General features: G+C 40.4%; 1 protein-coding gene across 1 annotated transcript in view; it reads left to right on the plus strand.

Moving 5' to 3' along the window:
- LOC124789906 (ras-related protein Rab-34-like) overlaps positions 1 to 17,502 on the plus strand; it is a 102,060-nt gene that overhangs the window by 22,480 nt on the left and 62,078 nt on the right. Inside the window, exon 3 of the mRNA XM_047257424.1 lies at positions 16,105 to 16,206. Coding sequence (XP_047113380.1) covers positions 16,105 to 16,206 — 102 coding nt within the window. The remainder of the gene's footprint in view (positions 1 to 16,104; positions 16,207 to 17,502) is intronic.

Here is a 17,502-nt window from a genome sequence, read left to right on the forward strand (position 1 = left end):
TTTGAAAATCTTTGCAGACGACTCTTTTGTACAGTACATTCTGCACAGAAATTAGAGTCATCTTAAATTTAAAAATCTAGTCAATTGCCGTGCTACATTTCTGATTGTATCACTATTAGGCATAAGAATAATACAAATATAAACATGACATGATATGTATATTCTTCCGAATTTGCTGCTGTCTCACACTAGTTTTGTAGGTTATTAGGCAGACAGGATTTAAACGAGATAGCAGCAAACACGAAAGAATACATGGCAAAATGTTTATATTCGTATTATTCTTATAGTGAAGAGAATACTGCATGTGATTCACATTTCATCAGGTTCCTATTAGCAACCATCTCTTCTCACAGGTAGGAAAAAATTCAGAATGTAGAGTTGGCCAAATTGACAAACATCCCAAACAGTCTGCCAGTCGGATTTTCGTAGTACATTGAAATGATGCTACATTCGAAGATGAACAACACAGAATTTGTATTTACTTCGTTGGATAATGTATGAAAATGCAGTGGTCGAAACTTGGGGCGGAGAAAAAAGCTCGTCTTACACCCTTTTTTTTAACTTTATTTACTGACGCAGAGGTTTTGGCGCCAGTATTTATCTTTGTGCCTGCAAAGCATGCCTGTGTAGCGCTACATATATTTGACGGCAGAAGTTAGTTGTGGCGGCACCTACTAACATTTTTCAGAACTTCCGCTTACTTTGCACTCGATTCTAAGCCGCAGGCGGTTTTTTGGATTACAAAAACCGGAAAAAAAGTGCGGTTTAGATTCGAGTAAATACGGTAGTTGCAAGACCTGTCCCATACATCCTCCCACCATCTCCTACTCCAGTCCACCCACAAGCATCACTTATTTCACCAAGGGCAGGGCTACCTGTGAAAGCAGTCGTGTGATCAACAAGCTAAGTTGCAATCACTGTGTTGAGCACTGTGTGGGCGTGACAACCGACAAGCTGTCTGTCCTCATGAATGGCCAGCGACAAACTGTGGCCAAGAATCAGCTAGACCACCCAGTTACTGAGCACATTGTCCTTCTCATCCCTGCAACAGTGGTACTCCACTGCCCAACGAACCTACACAATCTCCTTGTCCTTCCTTACTCAACCCCTACTCCCAACCTCTTTCCCCTTGACTCATATCCATGTAATAGACCTAGCTGCAAGACCTGTCCCACACATCATCCCCCCACCATCACCTACACCAGTCCAGTCACAAGTATCACCTATCCCACCAAAGGCAGGGCTATCTGTGAAAGTAGTCATGTGATCAACAAGCCAAGCTGCAATCACTGTGCTATGTCTTACGTGGGCATGACAACCAACAAGTTGAAACTTCCTGGCAGATTAAAACTATGTGCCGGACCGAGACTTGAACTCAGGACCTTTCCCTTTTGCGGGCAAGTGCTCTACCGTCTGAGCTACCCAAGCACGACCCATGACCCATCTGCACAGCTTTAGTTCTGTCAGTACCTCATCTCCTACCTTCCAAACTTCACAGAAGCTCTCCTGCGAACCTTGCAGAACTAGCACTCCTGAAAGAAAGGATACTGCAGAGACATGGCTTTGCCACAGCCAGGGGGATGTTTCCAGAATGAAATTTTTACTCTGCAGTGGAGTGTGTGCTGATATGAAACTTCATAGCAGATTAAAACTGTGTGCCAGACTGAAACTCAAACTTGGGACCTTTTACCTTGCTGAGAAGACAGGTCATGAGTCGTGCGTGGGTAGCTCAGATGGTAGAGCACTTGCCCACAAAGGGCAAAGGTCCCAAGTTCGAGTCTCAGTCTGGCACATAGTTTTAATCTGCCAGGAAGTTTCATATCAGAGCGCACTCCGCTGCAGAGTGAAAATTTCATTCTAGAACCAACAAGTTGTCTGCCCTCATGAATGGCCACTGACAAACTGTGTCGAAGAAACAGCTGGACCACCCAGTCGCTGAGCACGTTGCTCAACACAATGTTCTTCACTTCAGTGACTGCTTCACAGCCTGTGCCGTCTGGATTCTTCATACTGACACCAGCTTTTCTGAATGCACATGTGGTAACTGTTCTCCACAATATGTCCTACACCCCATAATCCTCCTCGGCTTAACCTTCATTAGTCACTGCCCTTCACCCACCTATCACCTTCACGTTTCCCACTCCAGCACTTCCCAGCCTTCTATTCCAACAATGCACCCATAGTAGTATTCTCTCTCTCTCTCTCTCTCTCTCTCTCTCTCTCTCTCTCTCTCTCAATTTCCACCCTCTGTATAACCTCCTGACTGCACCTAGCTCCCCTACCCTCTCCCCACCTCATCGATACCACAAGCAGCATTTTACTGTCTCCTACTATCCTCCCCCATCCTCCTTACCTCCACTAGCCAGGTTGCTTCTCCCATCATTCCCTGTGACTCACAGTCTGGCCTCAGTAACCAGAGACAGTGGTTATGCGTGTGTGAGTTGCGATGGTGTGTGTGTGTATTGTCTAATTCAGAAGAAGGCATTTTGGCCGAAAGTTTACTTATTTAGCAGTCTTTTTGTTGTCCCTGTCTGCAGCTCAACATCCCTATTATATCGTGAGTAGCAATCTATCCTTTTCTTAATATCATCATTATTCCATCCTGAATTTTCCATTGTTAGATTCTGGCTTTAAATTTGTGTGATTTATTGTGTAATCGGAATTTAACTGATTTCTTTTTGTACTTGTGTGGGTGAAATCACACTTTTCCTTGTTGAGAGGCAATGCCACTTTTCACACTATTCAGATATCATGTCCAAGTCATTTTGCAATTGATTTTGATCTGACGAATTTACTACACAATGAACGACAGCATCGTCTGCAAACAATCTGAGAGGGCTGCTCAAATTGTCTCCTAAATTGTTTATGTACATAAGGATCAGCAGAGGGACTATAATACTTCCTTGGGAAACGCCAGATATCACTTCTGTTTTACTCAGTGACTTTCTATCAATTACTAACAGGAAATCAGGAATCGAGTCTCACAACTGAGATGATACTTTGTAGGCACACATTTTGATTGGAACTCGCTTGTGAGGAATGGACCTTATTTCAGGGCATCATTTTGGAAAGTCGTAGCCTTATCAAAATAGTTGATTAATACATTCGACACCCAGGATAATTCTGAGTGACGAGTTATTTTTTGGAGGCATTGGCAGTACCAGAATTGGATGCGATGGCCCAGGAAATCTGCTTTTGAACTAGACTGGTGGGATAATTATATCCTGTGAAGGCCGAGGTGAGAATGGTGGTGAACAAATATGTTTGCCTTGAAAGCCAAGTCTGCAAGGGAGGAGACGTTTGGCATGGAAAGGGTGACAACTGACTAAATGTAAGTACTGTTGTTTGTTAGTAGGTTTAATTTGAACAGAAGTGCATAACTGATGCTTGGTGAAATGACGTCAACATCAAGGAAAGTGGCACGGGATTGAGAATAGGACTATGTGAAATTTAATTGGGAGAATGCACTTAGAGATTCCAAAAATTTTAACAAGTCAGCTTGTGGCAAAGATGTAATCAATGTACCTATACTGATCCAGGTGAAGAAGGCTTATGGATCCTACGAAATCCCCCTGCAGGTAATCCAGTAAAGGTTGGCATAGGAAGAATCCATCCTGGTCCCCATGGCGGTGCACCTGATCTGTTTGTATGTCTGCCCCTCAAAGGTAGAGTAGTTGTTCGTAAGTATAAAGTTAGTGACGATAAGCAGGAAGAACATCATGCTTTGGAATCAGATAGGTGTTGGTTGAGATAATGTTCAGCAGCAGACAGACCATGTACATGTGAATGTTGGTGCAGAGGGAGGTGGCATCAGTGGTGACAAGCAAGGTATATGGTGGGAGTAGAACGGGCAGAGATTTCAGACAACCTAGGAAATCAGAATGAGATATTCACTCTGCAGCGGAGTGTGCGCTGATATGAAACTTCCTGGCAGATTAAAACTGTGTGCCCGACCGAGACTCGAACTCGGGACCTTTGCCTTTCGCGGGCAGGTGCTCTACTAAGAGCACTTCGAGTCTCGGTCGGGCACACAGTTTTAATCTGCCAGGAAGTTTCAACCTAGGAAATGGTTGGTGTCTTTATAATAGGGGGAGTCTTTGTACTGTAGGTTGCAACTGTCGATCAATTAAAGCAGATATACGTTCAGTGTGTTTTATGAAGCTAGCGACTATGGAAGAGTCAGGGTGTTTCGGTTTCTGGATCTCAGGAAGAAGGTAAAAGGTGGGATTGTGTGGTTTGGTAGGGTAAGAAGTTATATGGAGTGATGTGGTAGTCCTTGTCAGGGGCCTGAGATTTCAAGGTGGGACTGTATGTCAGTTATCACAGGGACGGGATCTCGGTGACAGATGCTGTTTGTAGAAGTGTCAGAAACCTTGAGTGGACCCTCGCTTACAGACTCCTTGATAATGAGACGCTTGGATAATACAGGTAACTCTGGAGGGGAGAGGACCTTAGATGAGAGGTTGAGAACACTGTGCTGTTGTGGCTGCTTCTTGTGATCATGAGTTACATAGTCCTGGGAGGCAGTGTTAAAGGCTGGGGGTGTTAAGGAGATTGGTCAAGTTCAATTAGTAGGAGAGGAGTGGTGGTTGATGATGTGGTCATTTAGGAGTGGGACAGAGACAGAAATGGAAACACCACTGTTGAAGTAGTTTAGTAGAAGATAGGATAGCGTTTTGCAGTGAAGTTTGGCCTGTCGTTGCAGTTTAAAGTTGCTGTGGTGAACGGTACCATCCGCATACACATGTGGAGCATATAACTGCAGGATTTTGTAAAAGAAGACAAGTCTGGTGGAGTCTAATTTGGCAGATGAGGTATATAGATCACAGATTAGCCAGGTAAGTGCAGGAGATTGCTGTATTTGAAACTGTAAAAGGGGTTGGTGAAGAGTAGGATTACATCCAGAAACAGGGACTTTCAATGTTAGGGCTTTGGGGGTAACTCCCAGGGACAAGCGGTTTCAAGAAACAGAATGTGGGATCTTGGTTTGGGTAGTGCAAAAGTGTGTTTTCAAAAGGACTGATTATAATATGTGATTGGATTCATTGCAGTAAGAAAGGAGGGTTTCGAGCATTAGAGATGGTTTGGGAACTGGTATTACAATATGTCCTTGGTCCTTTCTGACATCCACCTGTTCTACATTTACATTACTTTCTTTGGTCTCAGCATTTCTTTTCAGTAACCATTCCTTTCCTACATAACCTTTTAGTTTTCTATATCCTTTGTTTTCAGCACTGTCCATCCCCTCCCGCTCCCCCTCTCCCTCACCTACCCACCTACCACATATAGGGCACTTAGCTTTCTGCCCTTATTAACTCCTACACACTGTTTTGTTAGTAATCTCGGTCTTGCTTATCACCCTGCCTTTCACATTTAAGCTCCCATGTTTACAAATCACATGCAGTACAGTCTCCATCAGTCTGTCCTTCTCATCATGTTGGGTAAGTCTCCCCTGTCCCAGGGCTCTGGGCAACATTTCCATAACTTTCTCCATTTCCTAAACTGTGCCAGTCCCGTTCCTTCATCTTTTTTCCTTCGACTTCAACCCTTCGACCAGAAGAAGGAGCCATCAACTCCAAAAGCTACTATTATTTTCAAATAGTACCTGATTGTTCTTGAGAAATTTAATAAGGGAGTAATGTATTGAAAGGGTGTTGTTAGTGCAGTAGGCTTAATTTTTTAAATAGTTGCTGACATGAAATTCAAGAATGGATACCAAATACCCTTACTGCCATTTCTTTTGAATAAATACTTTGTACCTATGTGTGGAACTGCCCTAGAAAACCATTCCATATGAGAACAGTGAGTGGAAGTATGCAAACTGAGTTAATTTTTGTAATGCTTTCATCGCCAAAATCTTCAAATCAGCTCTGATCAGTATTCACACTCAGAAATTTTGAATAATCAGTTGTATATATTTCCTTTCTCTATCGTGTATTGTTATTGATGAAATATTTTACCTTGTATGGAATTGAATGGATTATGTGTTTTTTCCTAAGTTGAGTGATAAACCATGTACTGAAACAAATCTATAACACTTTTGATTTTCATTTATTGTTCTGGCTGTTGTTGCAGTGCTTCATACTTGCATCAGATGTCTAAAGACATCATGTCATGGAGAACAACTTTCGTCAAAGACAAAATGTTTCCTGACACTTCCTGATGACACAAGCTGTCTTTTACTATTGGTTATGCCCCTAAGAGGCAGCAAGATGTAGGCACTCCGCAGTGTGCGTATGCAATGTGTATTGCCTCTAATAAAGTCATCTGCTCCGTGTGAAAGAGTGTAGTCCATGCGAAATTAAAGTTCCTGAGTCAGTTTCAAAATATCTTTCTCCACTTAGAGATACTCATTCTTAAGGTTTGGGGGAGGTACTATTGAGGTGCAGTGCACTTGGTTAGCGGACCCTGCCAGTCCAGTAAAATCTCGTCAAATTTTCTGTGATGTTTTGGCATATATTTGCAATATGATGGAATTGGCTCAAATAAATATCACTCATAATATATTCCATGACACACCTAGTTTCAACATAAAACTTGAGTGTATTGCCTGGTACTAGCAAAATAATTTTTAAAGCATAATTTTGTGTGCCCACTTGATAGAGCAGTCCCAATTTAGTCTGGCGTATATCCGGATTAGCGATATATGTTAATAGGGGCCGTAAAACATGAAGAATTATCAGTACATCAGCAGCAACTGAGCACTGCCGAATAGTAGTAAGAGACAGTGCACTGCATGGCGTTATGAGACAGATCAAATTGGGCAAGGACTGCTGCTGGAGTAATGGTTATTATTCATTTTTAACAGTCACTGTTAATATGAGAGGCATTCAATAAGTAATGCAACAATTTTTTCTGAAAGAAGGTTGGTTCTATTCAGGATTCCAATACATCATATTATTCCCCATTCTTTTGGATACAAAACACTATTTTTCAGCGTAATCTCCGTTCAGAGCGACAGCCTTATTCCCACATGGTACCGCTCTGCAGTTCCTCTTCATCAAAATGAACTCTAACTCGTCTAAGGGTTGAACCGCACGTGTTGCATTACATGCCCTAAATTAGACACTTGTGACCCTTTGGTTGAATTGTCTGGCTGATGGCAAGTTTGCAAAATACAGTGTTAACATAACAGTAATAATAATATCGTGAACTAAATTAATGACCCATAAATGATGTAGGCCACACAGTTGCAATTTGGTTAGAATAATGTTTATTCAGAAAGCAAACTAATAGCAAAAGTGGTGGCATTATAGTTACTGTTGCACTCGAGCGTATATCCATTTGATACAGTTCGATCATTCACCATCTCATCGCGAATTAAAAGTCCACCTCATTAAGTACTCGAAATGTTAGAGTTCACACCAGGCGTGCAGCTGCTCACCACTCAGAGACTAAGTCCCGTTATACCACACAACGCGAAATTTTCTAAGTTGTGTGAAGCTGCCTAAAGACTGACTGTCCGCTTTTGCATCTCAATCCGAAATGAACTCTACCCTTTGGTGTCTACATCTGAACTGTACTCTTTGGTGTCTAGACCAGAACTGTCCCCATGGGTGTTTCAACCAGCACTGTCCCCTACCTGTCTTCAACTGCGTTTCCCGCACGCCGAACATCTTTGCTCAACTGACTAGCGAAGTTCCCTTTCCTGAAGCCGTCCAACTGATTGGCTACAGCTTATTCTACATTACTTTACATTTTTACATATTTAAATAATCAAAGTTTGACCACTTTCACATTCTAAATAAAGTAACAGTAATATCCATTACATAATAAATGTTACATTCTTTTACATAAAACGAATACAGTTTCCTTCTCTACTTTGAATTTCATGGCCAGTAGCCTCGCATCAATGTGCTTTCTGATAAATAAATAAAGAACAAAAGTAACTATTACACAGTAAACTTTACAACAAATATTCTATTACCTAATGATTCAAAAGGTGTCATGCTGCCATCGTTCAATGTGTTTTGTGTGGAGGAAATGATGATCTGATGCTTAACTGAAAATACTGATTATTTAAATTTACTATATATTGTAAACAAATAAAGTCACAGAGTTGATATTTACAACATTTATCATTTTAATGATGAGCTTCTATATGAAATGTCGATTGTTAAGATCGATCAAAGTGTTCAGATTCTAGCATTCAGGTCTTTGTTACAAAACATGTTAATTTCAGTTTAACAGTAAATCCTAAACTATTATAGATATGATCAATATTCAAGTTTTATTGGGATCACCATGAAATTTTATGAAGGATGGGAGATAAAAATTACTGTGGCTTCATTCCCTGCACTACTACAGAATTAAATAGTTTTCATAAATGTTTCCCTTTATGGTCGATCTTAGGTCTGCAATGTTTAACACTGCTACATCTCCTTGGCCACAAAAGCCTTCTGTTGGGTTTCCCTATGATGTAGGTACTCATCTGTCTCACTCTCACACTACAGCACTTAGGCCTCAATAGACAATAGACACCTATGAATTTCCCCATCTCATAGTTAATCTGCGCCCTTTGTGATACATGGTCCTCGGCGACAGGGTTCATTTCACAAATCTTGAGGGTTGACTCTCTCAGCCATATACTTAAATGAGAGCGAAATTCCCGTTAACTCACAAACAGTCCAATGAAGTTTTGTGAAGCTCCTCTTGGGTATACAGATTTGTATGAGGCCTTGCGTTGTCATGGGTAAGGAGAAGTTCATTTGCATTTTTATGGCACTGAAAAAGCTGAAATCATTTCCAACATTGCAGTAGTCACAGCTGTGTGTAGCTGGCTGGAACGCGGGAGATCAGACAGGATTGTGCGACCTTCTCGTCATGATGACAGGTGCCTCTCCCAATGAGTCACCATGTTTTGTTCTCTGCCATGTCGCCATAAATGTTCTGCAGGCACCTATGAATTTGTGTGATGCTCTGATTTTCTGCCAAAAGAAACTCAGTGACATCACCTCCACTATGAAGCCATTTTCGAGGCTATGTAAAGTTTCACCACTTCATGAAGCCATATAGGCTGAAGCAGGAATACTTCACGATGTCCAACAACAAATTCTGCATTTTTTCCAACTGAAATTGGCTGAGAAAAAGAATGTGTTTGAGTTTTATTGAATGCCCCTCATAAATATTGATAAAGTGAATGATTTTGCCCTAGTCAAATTTGGGACTGCCCTATTGAATGGGTATATGAAAGTCTGCTTTAAAAATTATTTTGTTGTTAACATGAAACAAGCCAATGCAGGACTGATGGCCTTTGTAGTCTGGTCCCTCCAACCCCCACAAATCAACCAACCAAGCCAATGCTTTCTGTTGACAGTGGGTTTTCACATGGAAGACATGATGGGCAGTATTTGTTTGGACTGACTCCAGCTACACATCACAAAAATAAAAGTGCAAATATATGCTGAAACACCACAGAAAATACACCTGATGGCTCATAGGAGAGACGTTTTTCAGAGTTCCTACACTCTACAGTGAGAATTTTACTGCACATTACTCTTTGGGATTTCTCTGAGGTGGTGTTTTTTCATTAGCTGGTTTAAAACCTTTTGGCAGAAAATGTTCTGTGTACTGGCACTTTTTCCTGGGTAGAATGATCTCCAGGGCTAGGGAAAGTTATTTAAAATACTTAAGGTTGGAAAGTACACCATAAGGCAACCACAAAAAAAGGCACAAAAATTTAATATGATATATCTATAACTGAGAGGTTAAAGGGGCTTTTATCCATTTTCCTTGTTTTACATAAGCAGCAAAAACCGTGGTGTTTCACTTTATTTTGAATAATTCAGAATAACTTTTAGGAAGACACTGGTGTTAACTTTATTGCAATAAGAAACTGTCTGTTAACCTGAACATTATGCAGAAACATTATAACTGGGCGCAGAAACTATAAAAATAGAAAATATGACTTTCTTACATATAACTATATGGGGAATCCCTTTTGGGTAGTATTGCATTTAATAGATAATTTACTTCCTCAAACAGTTTGTATTTAGCAATACAACACATATTCCACATGAACTGTCTCATAAAATATACTAAGAAAGCTTGCTGAATTAGATTAGTGTGTGTTCTTGCACTGCACTGAACATTTCAACTTGGGGTATGCTTCACCCTTGCTTTGTATTGTTACCACTGTACATCATGAGTGAGACATGAAATGAAAAATTATGCATGGAAAATTTAAAAGAGCATGTAATGTATTGTTATATTGTACTAAGTTTTTTTGTCATCATCATCAATATCATAATCATATCTCATGTCATTATCTCCTATTTGATGAGTCAGTGAACTACATATTTTACAGTATTTAAATTTAATAAATTTAAAGAACATTAGAAGTAAAACATTTTAAAAAGTTATCAAATGCTGCAATTAAATAAACTTATACTCGAACAGCAACCTAACAGTAACACTACAGTAGTTCCAAATGAAATATCGTATTGCACTACAGTATATAAAATACTACAAAACACGGAACTATTTACAATGCTGTCTGCAAACTACTGGAGGTTCAGTTTTCCACTGCTTTAAATGAATCAGTCAGCTTTTTCTGGTGAGTCATTATGTATTTTCTTTTGTTCATACTGTTTTATCTTTATGAGAGGCTAAAAGTGAATTGACTTTGTTTATATTATCCAACATTTCATGTGTACTGGAAACATCTTTTATGCTTTTTTCATTTTCATCTCCAAACACTTTACCACTCTCATTCCATACAGCATCAGTGATGTCTTTGTCATCTATGATCTCTGAACTCAGTTCCTTGTTGTCAATGACTGCCAGGCAATTCAGTCTTAAAGATCAATAATGCATTCAACTTCTGTCATTAGCAGTGTATCTGCTACATTTTCTTCACTAGAACACTTGTCCTAGGAGTCCGTAATAGTGCCCAGACTGATGCTTTACCCTGTTGTACTGAGTACACAACAATCTTCAGATTTATAGATTTCAAGAACATTTCCATTTCCTCATGTAGCAGTTATAGCAGTAATGAGCCTTAAATACACACACCTTGATTGTTTGAGCAGCTGAGTTAATGCCATTATGTTTTTATTTTTCCATCATCTGATTGCAACATATCAGCTAGACAGTGATCAAGGATTAGTAGAGGTTCTTCTCCTAGCTTACATGATCACAGATACTTTCTCTCAGACAGAACAAACTCTGTTTGAAACTACATGTGAAGATGTTGTATGTTGTCCAAGCATTTTCTGAATGCACGTAAGTGAACTGTAATAACAATGGAAATTCTTGAATGGAACAATATATAAATTAAAGGAAAATCAGCAGCTCACATGTAGCTGACTGATGTGTGGTCATACAAGGAGAGGTCCCCAGCAGCGCAATCGACTTTTTGAAACTATCTATACAGTGATGTAGGTTAAGATCCAAGTTATCACACACTGCAGTCATTCACCCCAATGAGCCCTCGTTCGCAAGAAATGGACAAAAATTTTGGGATTTTGTAAGATACTCAATACCATTAAAAAGTTACAGTTTTTAGCATGCTTGCATGGTGTAATGGGTACGAAAACAGCTTGACATGCAGGAGGTTGTAGGTTCGAATTTCATCATGTGCGCAATTTTTTTATTTATTTTTAACTCTGTATTGAAATTACTTTGATCATTATTTTTATCAATTAACTAGTTTAAATGCAATTTTTGTTTCTATTCTTTTGTCACATAATTTTAATCGTTGTATTAACTTTTTCATTTGTTTCATTTTTCTTTACATCATTCTTATTCCAATCAGAATTTTTGTGAATATGAATATAATTATGTTTATCTATTACAATATTCATAAAAAACAAAGATGCTGTAACTTACCAAACAAGAAAGTGCTGGTATGTTGATAGACACAATAAAAAACACACAAACACACACACAGGTTTCAAGCTTTCGCAACCCAAGGTTGCTTCATCAGGGAAGAGGGAAGGAGAGGGAAAGATGAAAGGATGTGGGTTTTAAGGGAGAGGGTAAGGAGTCATTCCAGTCCCGGGAGCGGAAAGACTTACCTTAGGGGGAAAAAAGGACAGGTATACACACGCGCACACTCACACGCATATCCATCCACACGTATACAGACACAGACAGACATATGTAAATGCAAAGAGGTTGGGCAGAGATGTCAGTCGAGGCGGAAGTACAGAGGCAAAGATGTTGTTTAATGACAGGTGAGGTACGAGGGGCGGCAACTTGAAATTAGCGGAGGTTGAAGCCTGGTGGGTAATTGGAAGAGAGAATATATTGAAGGGCAAGTTCCCATCTCCGGAGTTCTGATAGGTTGGTGTCAGTGGGAAGTATCCAGATAACCCGGACGGTGTTTAGCCACAGGATGATCCTCATTACCAACGAACACTGTCTGCCTGTGTCCGTTCATGCGAATGGACAGTTCGTTGCTGGTCATTCCCACATAGAAGGCTTCACAGTGTAGGCATGTTAGTTGGTAAATCACGTGGGTGCTTACACATGTGGCTCTGCCTTTGATCGTGTACACCTTTGGGGTTACAGGACTGGAGTAGGTGGTGGTGGGAGGGTGCATGGGACAGGCTTTACACCGGGCGCGGTTACAAGGGTAGGAGCCAGAGGGTAGGGAAGTTGGTTATCCAGATTGAACCCTGCCTGGAACAGTTCTGTCCTCCGTCAAGGACCCACCTCCTCTTCCTCAAAATCACCCTCTCCAAACCTTCCAGGAATTTTTCACTTCCAGCCTGACCTCTCAATCTTTCTTGTAAAACCTTAATCCTACTCCCAACATCACCACAGCTGAAGCCCAGGCTATCTGTGATCTGAAGGCTGACTGATCCATTGTCATTCTTCTGGCTGACAAGGGTTCCACGACCACGGTACTTGATCATTGGGAGTATGTGGCTGAAGGACTGTGTCAGCTTTCAGACAACACTACATACAAAGTTTGCCAAGGTAATCCCATTCCTGATGTCCAGGCAGAGCTTCAAGGAATCCTCAGAACCTTAGGCCCCCTACAAAACCTTTCACCTGACTCCATCAACCTCCTGACCCCACCGACACTCCGCACTCCTACCTTCTACCTACTTCCTAAAATTCACAAACCCAAACATCCCGGCCGTCCCATTGCAGCTGGTTACCAAGCCCCCCACAGAACGTATCTCTGCCTATGTAGATCAACACCTTCAACCCGTTACATGCAGTCTCCCATCCTTCATCAAAGACACCAACCACTTTCTCGAACGCCTGGAATCCTCACCCAATCTGTTACCCCCAGAAACCATCCTTGTAACCATTGATACCACTTCCTTATACACAAATATCCCGCACGTCCAGGGCCTCGCTGCGATGGAGCACTACCTTTCACGCTGATCACCTGCTACCCTACCTAAAACCTCTTTCCTCATAACCTTAGCCAGCTTCATCCTAACTCACAACTTCTTCACTTTTGAAGACCAAACATACCAATAATTAAAGGGAACAGCCATGGGTACCAGGATGGCCCCCTCGTATGCCAACCTATTTGTGGGTCGCTTTGAGGAAGCCTTCTTGGTCACCCAGGCCTGCCAACCCAAAGTTTGGTACAGATTTATTGATGACATCTTCATGATCTGGACTCACAGTGAAGAAGAACTCCAGAATTTCCTCTCCAACCTCAACTACTTTGGTTCCATCAGATTCACCTGGTCGTACTCCAAATCCCATGCCACTTTTCTCGATGTTGACCTCCATCTGTCCAATGGCCAGCTTCACACATCTGTCCACATCAAACCCACTAACAAGCAACAGTACCTCCACTATGACAGCTGCCACCCATTCCATATCAAACGGTCCCTTCCCTACAGCTTAGGTCTTCGTGGCAAACGAATCTGCTCCAGTCCTGAATCCCTGAACCACTACACCAACAACCCGAAAACAGCTTTCGCATCCCGCAACTACTCTCCCAACCTGGTACAGAAACAAATAGCTAAAGCCACTTCCTCATCCCCTCAAACCGAGAACCTCCCACAGAAGAACACCAAAAGTGCCCCACTTGTGACAGGATACTTTCGAGGACTGGAACAGACCCTGAATGTGGCTCTCCAGCAGGGATACAACTTCCTCAAATCCTGCCCTGAAATGAGATCCACCCTTCATGAAATCCTCCTCACTCCACCAAGAGTGTCTTTCCACTGTCCACCTAACCTTCGTAACCTTTCGGTTCATCCCTATGAAATCCCCAAACCAACTTCCCTACCCTCTGGCTTCTACCCTTGTAACCGCCCCCCGGTGTAAAACCTGTCCCATGCACCCACCCACCACCACCTACTCCAGTCCTGTAACCCCAAAGGTGACCACGATCAAAGGCAGAGCCATATGTGTAAGCACCCACGTGATTTACCAACTGACATTCCTACACTGTGAAGCTTTCTATGTGGGAATGACCAGCAACAAACTGTCCATTCGCATGAACGGACACAGGCAGACTGTGTTTGTTGGTAATGAGGATCACCCTGTGGCTAAACACCGTCTGGGTTATCTGGATACTTCCCACTGACACCAACCTATCAGAACTCCGGAGATGGGAACTTGCCCTTCAATATATTCTCTCTTCCCATTACCCACCAGGCCTCAACCTCCACTAATTTCAAGATGCCACCCCTCGTAACTCACCTGTCATTCAACAACATCTTTGCCTCTGTACTTCCGCATCAACTGACATCTCTGCCCAACCTCTTTGCATTTACATATGTCTGTCTGTGTCTGTGTATGTGTGGATGGATATGCGTGTGTGTGTGCGCGTGTGTATACCTGTCCTTTTTTCCCCCTAAGGTAAGTCTTTCCGCTCCTGGGATTGGAATGACTCCTTACCCTCTCCCTTAAAACCCACATCCTTTCGTCTTTCCCTCTCCTTCCCTCTTTCCTGAGGAAGCAACCTTGGGTTGCGAAAGCTTGAAATTTTTGTGTGTCTTTGTGTGTTTTTTATTGTGTCTATCAACATACCTGCACTTTCTCATTTGGTAAGTTACAGCATCTTTGTTTTTTTATATATATTTGTCCCACGTGGAACATTTCCCCCTATTATAGTCATATTACAATATTCAATTATTTTACAGTTCTGATGTATCAGTTAAAAAACAAAAGACAAAATAATCTGTTTATATTTGTGCAGTGGTTTGACAAATCTATTTTTATTATCATACATGCAGTTTTTTTGCAAGGTAATCCTCATACAAACATTTAAAACATAATCTAAATACTTATTGCACAATTGACAATATAATGCAGATTAAAATTTAAATGAAAGATGGATTTATAAGTAAAACAAAACTCTAGCAAAATGAGAAATAGATATAATGAACGCAGCAATGGCGGATGGAAAAAATAGGGTGATAAAACAAAAGAAATTAAATCAAAATTAATTAAAAACACATGAACAAAGATTTCAAGTGGAAAAAGAATTGTAGGAAGAACAATTAGAGAAAGTGAAGAAGTTGATATTATGATTAAAATTATGTGACAAAGGAAATGAATTTGAAATTACATTTCAGTCTCTTAACTGATTAAAAATAATGATGAAAATCATTTCAATAAAGTTTTAAAAACAAAAATAACTAACTGTGGCTAATAAGATTCGATCCCTCAACCTCCTGCTTGTAAAGCTCCTATTCTATCCATTACACCACACAACCAGACTAAAAAACATACACTTTTTGTAATGCTATTGAGTCACACAAAATTCCGATTTTTTTTTTTGTCAATTACTCGCAATCGAGGGCCCACCAGGGTGAATGGCCGCAGTGTGTGATACAAGGGATCTTAACCTACATCACCATATAGATAGTTTCAAAACATTGATCGCTCTGCTGGCGACCTCTCCTTGTTAAAAAGTTGAAATTATTCTTTTGTGTATTGATCAATAATTAAAACCTACCCATAATATTCTTAAGATAACTCAAAAACATACATAGTTTTAGACAGAATTTTCCACTAGGACTATGAAAAATTGTAGTGGGTGAGTTTATTGTCCTGTTGAAAGACATAGTAAAAAAAGTTAAAGTAACCCATAAAAAAATGAACTTGTTATTTTTGTACTGATAATAGTGTTAAGTTTCTGCAGTGTTAAGAATCATTCCATGGTAAATGATGTTTCAGGTTTTGTCACGAGCGATTTGATGCAAACTACAAGTCTACAATTGGTGTAGATTTTGAAGTAGAACGATTTGATATACTGAATGTGCCATTCAATCTACAAATGTAAGTACCATAGTGGAGGTTGTTAAAAATACTTTTCATCTGAAAATAACGGTAACTGATATTGTTTAGGAGTCACTTCACTTCAGATATGAAAAAAAAACTTAAGAAATGGTTAAAACTAACAATTGAAACTTGAATGTGTTGTTTCATTCTTTATTGTCTGTCTGATCCTGGCACTGAACTAGTGAAAAGTTACTACTCCCCCTCTCACCACCACCACCACCACCACCACCACAAATATAGATGTTCATTGAGAGAATGGGGAAAGGAAGATGCTTAGCATGCTGTGCTTAGCGTATTCTGTAGCTACAATCCAGAGTAAGAGTAAAAGATTCAGTTGATTAATTGTTTGCAGAATTATTATTATTATTATTATTATTATGTTATCCAGTATGTTGCTCATTGTGCAGCTATGGACATGGTAGTATCCACCAGTTTCTGTGTGTAAAATTGACCACAGATATTCACTCCAGTAGCTTGGATTAGCCAGGAACACTGTTACCTGTTCTCTCTTTCTACAAGGAACTGCACCCGTCCCATTTGCAGATGCCAATGTGAGATCATTTATGAGTTTCCGTAAAGAGACTCGTCTCAAAATCTGGCAGAAAATCCAGAGATTATGGTTTCATGTATACCAGCCGTAAGACACAGTCAGTGCCTTCACTGCACAATAGCAATTGTATGTTGCTAATGAAAGTGCTATTAAAGTGGAGTTACTGAACATAGTTTTGACATTCTTTCACCAAAGAAGATGCAGTAAATATTCAGAATTTGAATCATGAACAGCCATCAACATGGACCAGTTGAAAGTAGGTACCCTCAGTGGAGGAAAGTAATGTAAGTCACTTAATAGAGAGAAATCCTCTGGGCTAGATGGTGTACCAGTTAGGTTCCTTTCAGATTATTAACCTTGTAGCAGGTGTGTGTAATGTTATCATATAGGTTGGCATGTGCTGTAAAATTTACAACATGGATATTTTTAAGCAAAAGCAAGCCTGTGCTGAAGAAACTATTAAATATATTGAAGAAAACAGTTCACATCCACTATCATTACCTATTATAACAAAAACTTTATCTCTTCTAGTTCTTTAGGCAACATTTTAGCCAGTTATTCTGACATACGTTCAGTTTCCTAACACTTTTCATGGACAATTTGTTTCTTAGTGTGCCATTTACAAGTAATGTTCATACTTCTATCACATTTAATTGAAGTGGATGAATATTGTCATGTCCATAACAGATACAGGTCCCACATGTCTTCATTGGAGGTTCAAGGCTCTGATCTTTGGAAGCTGA

Source organism: Schistocerca piceifrons, chromosome 3 (genome assembly GCF_021461385.2).
Source record: "Schistocerca piceifrons isolate TAMUIC-IGC-003096 chromosome 3, iqSchPice1.1, whole genome shotgun sequence".
NCBI lineage: Eukaryota > Metazoa > Arthropoda > Insecta > Orthoptera > Acrididae > Schistocerca > Schistocerca piceifrons.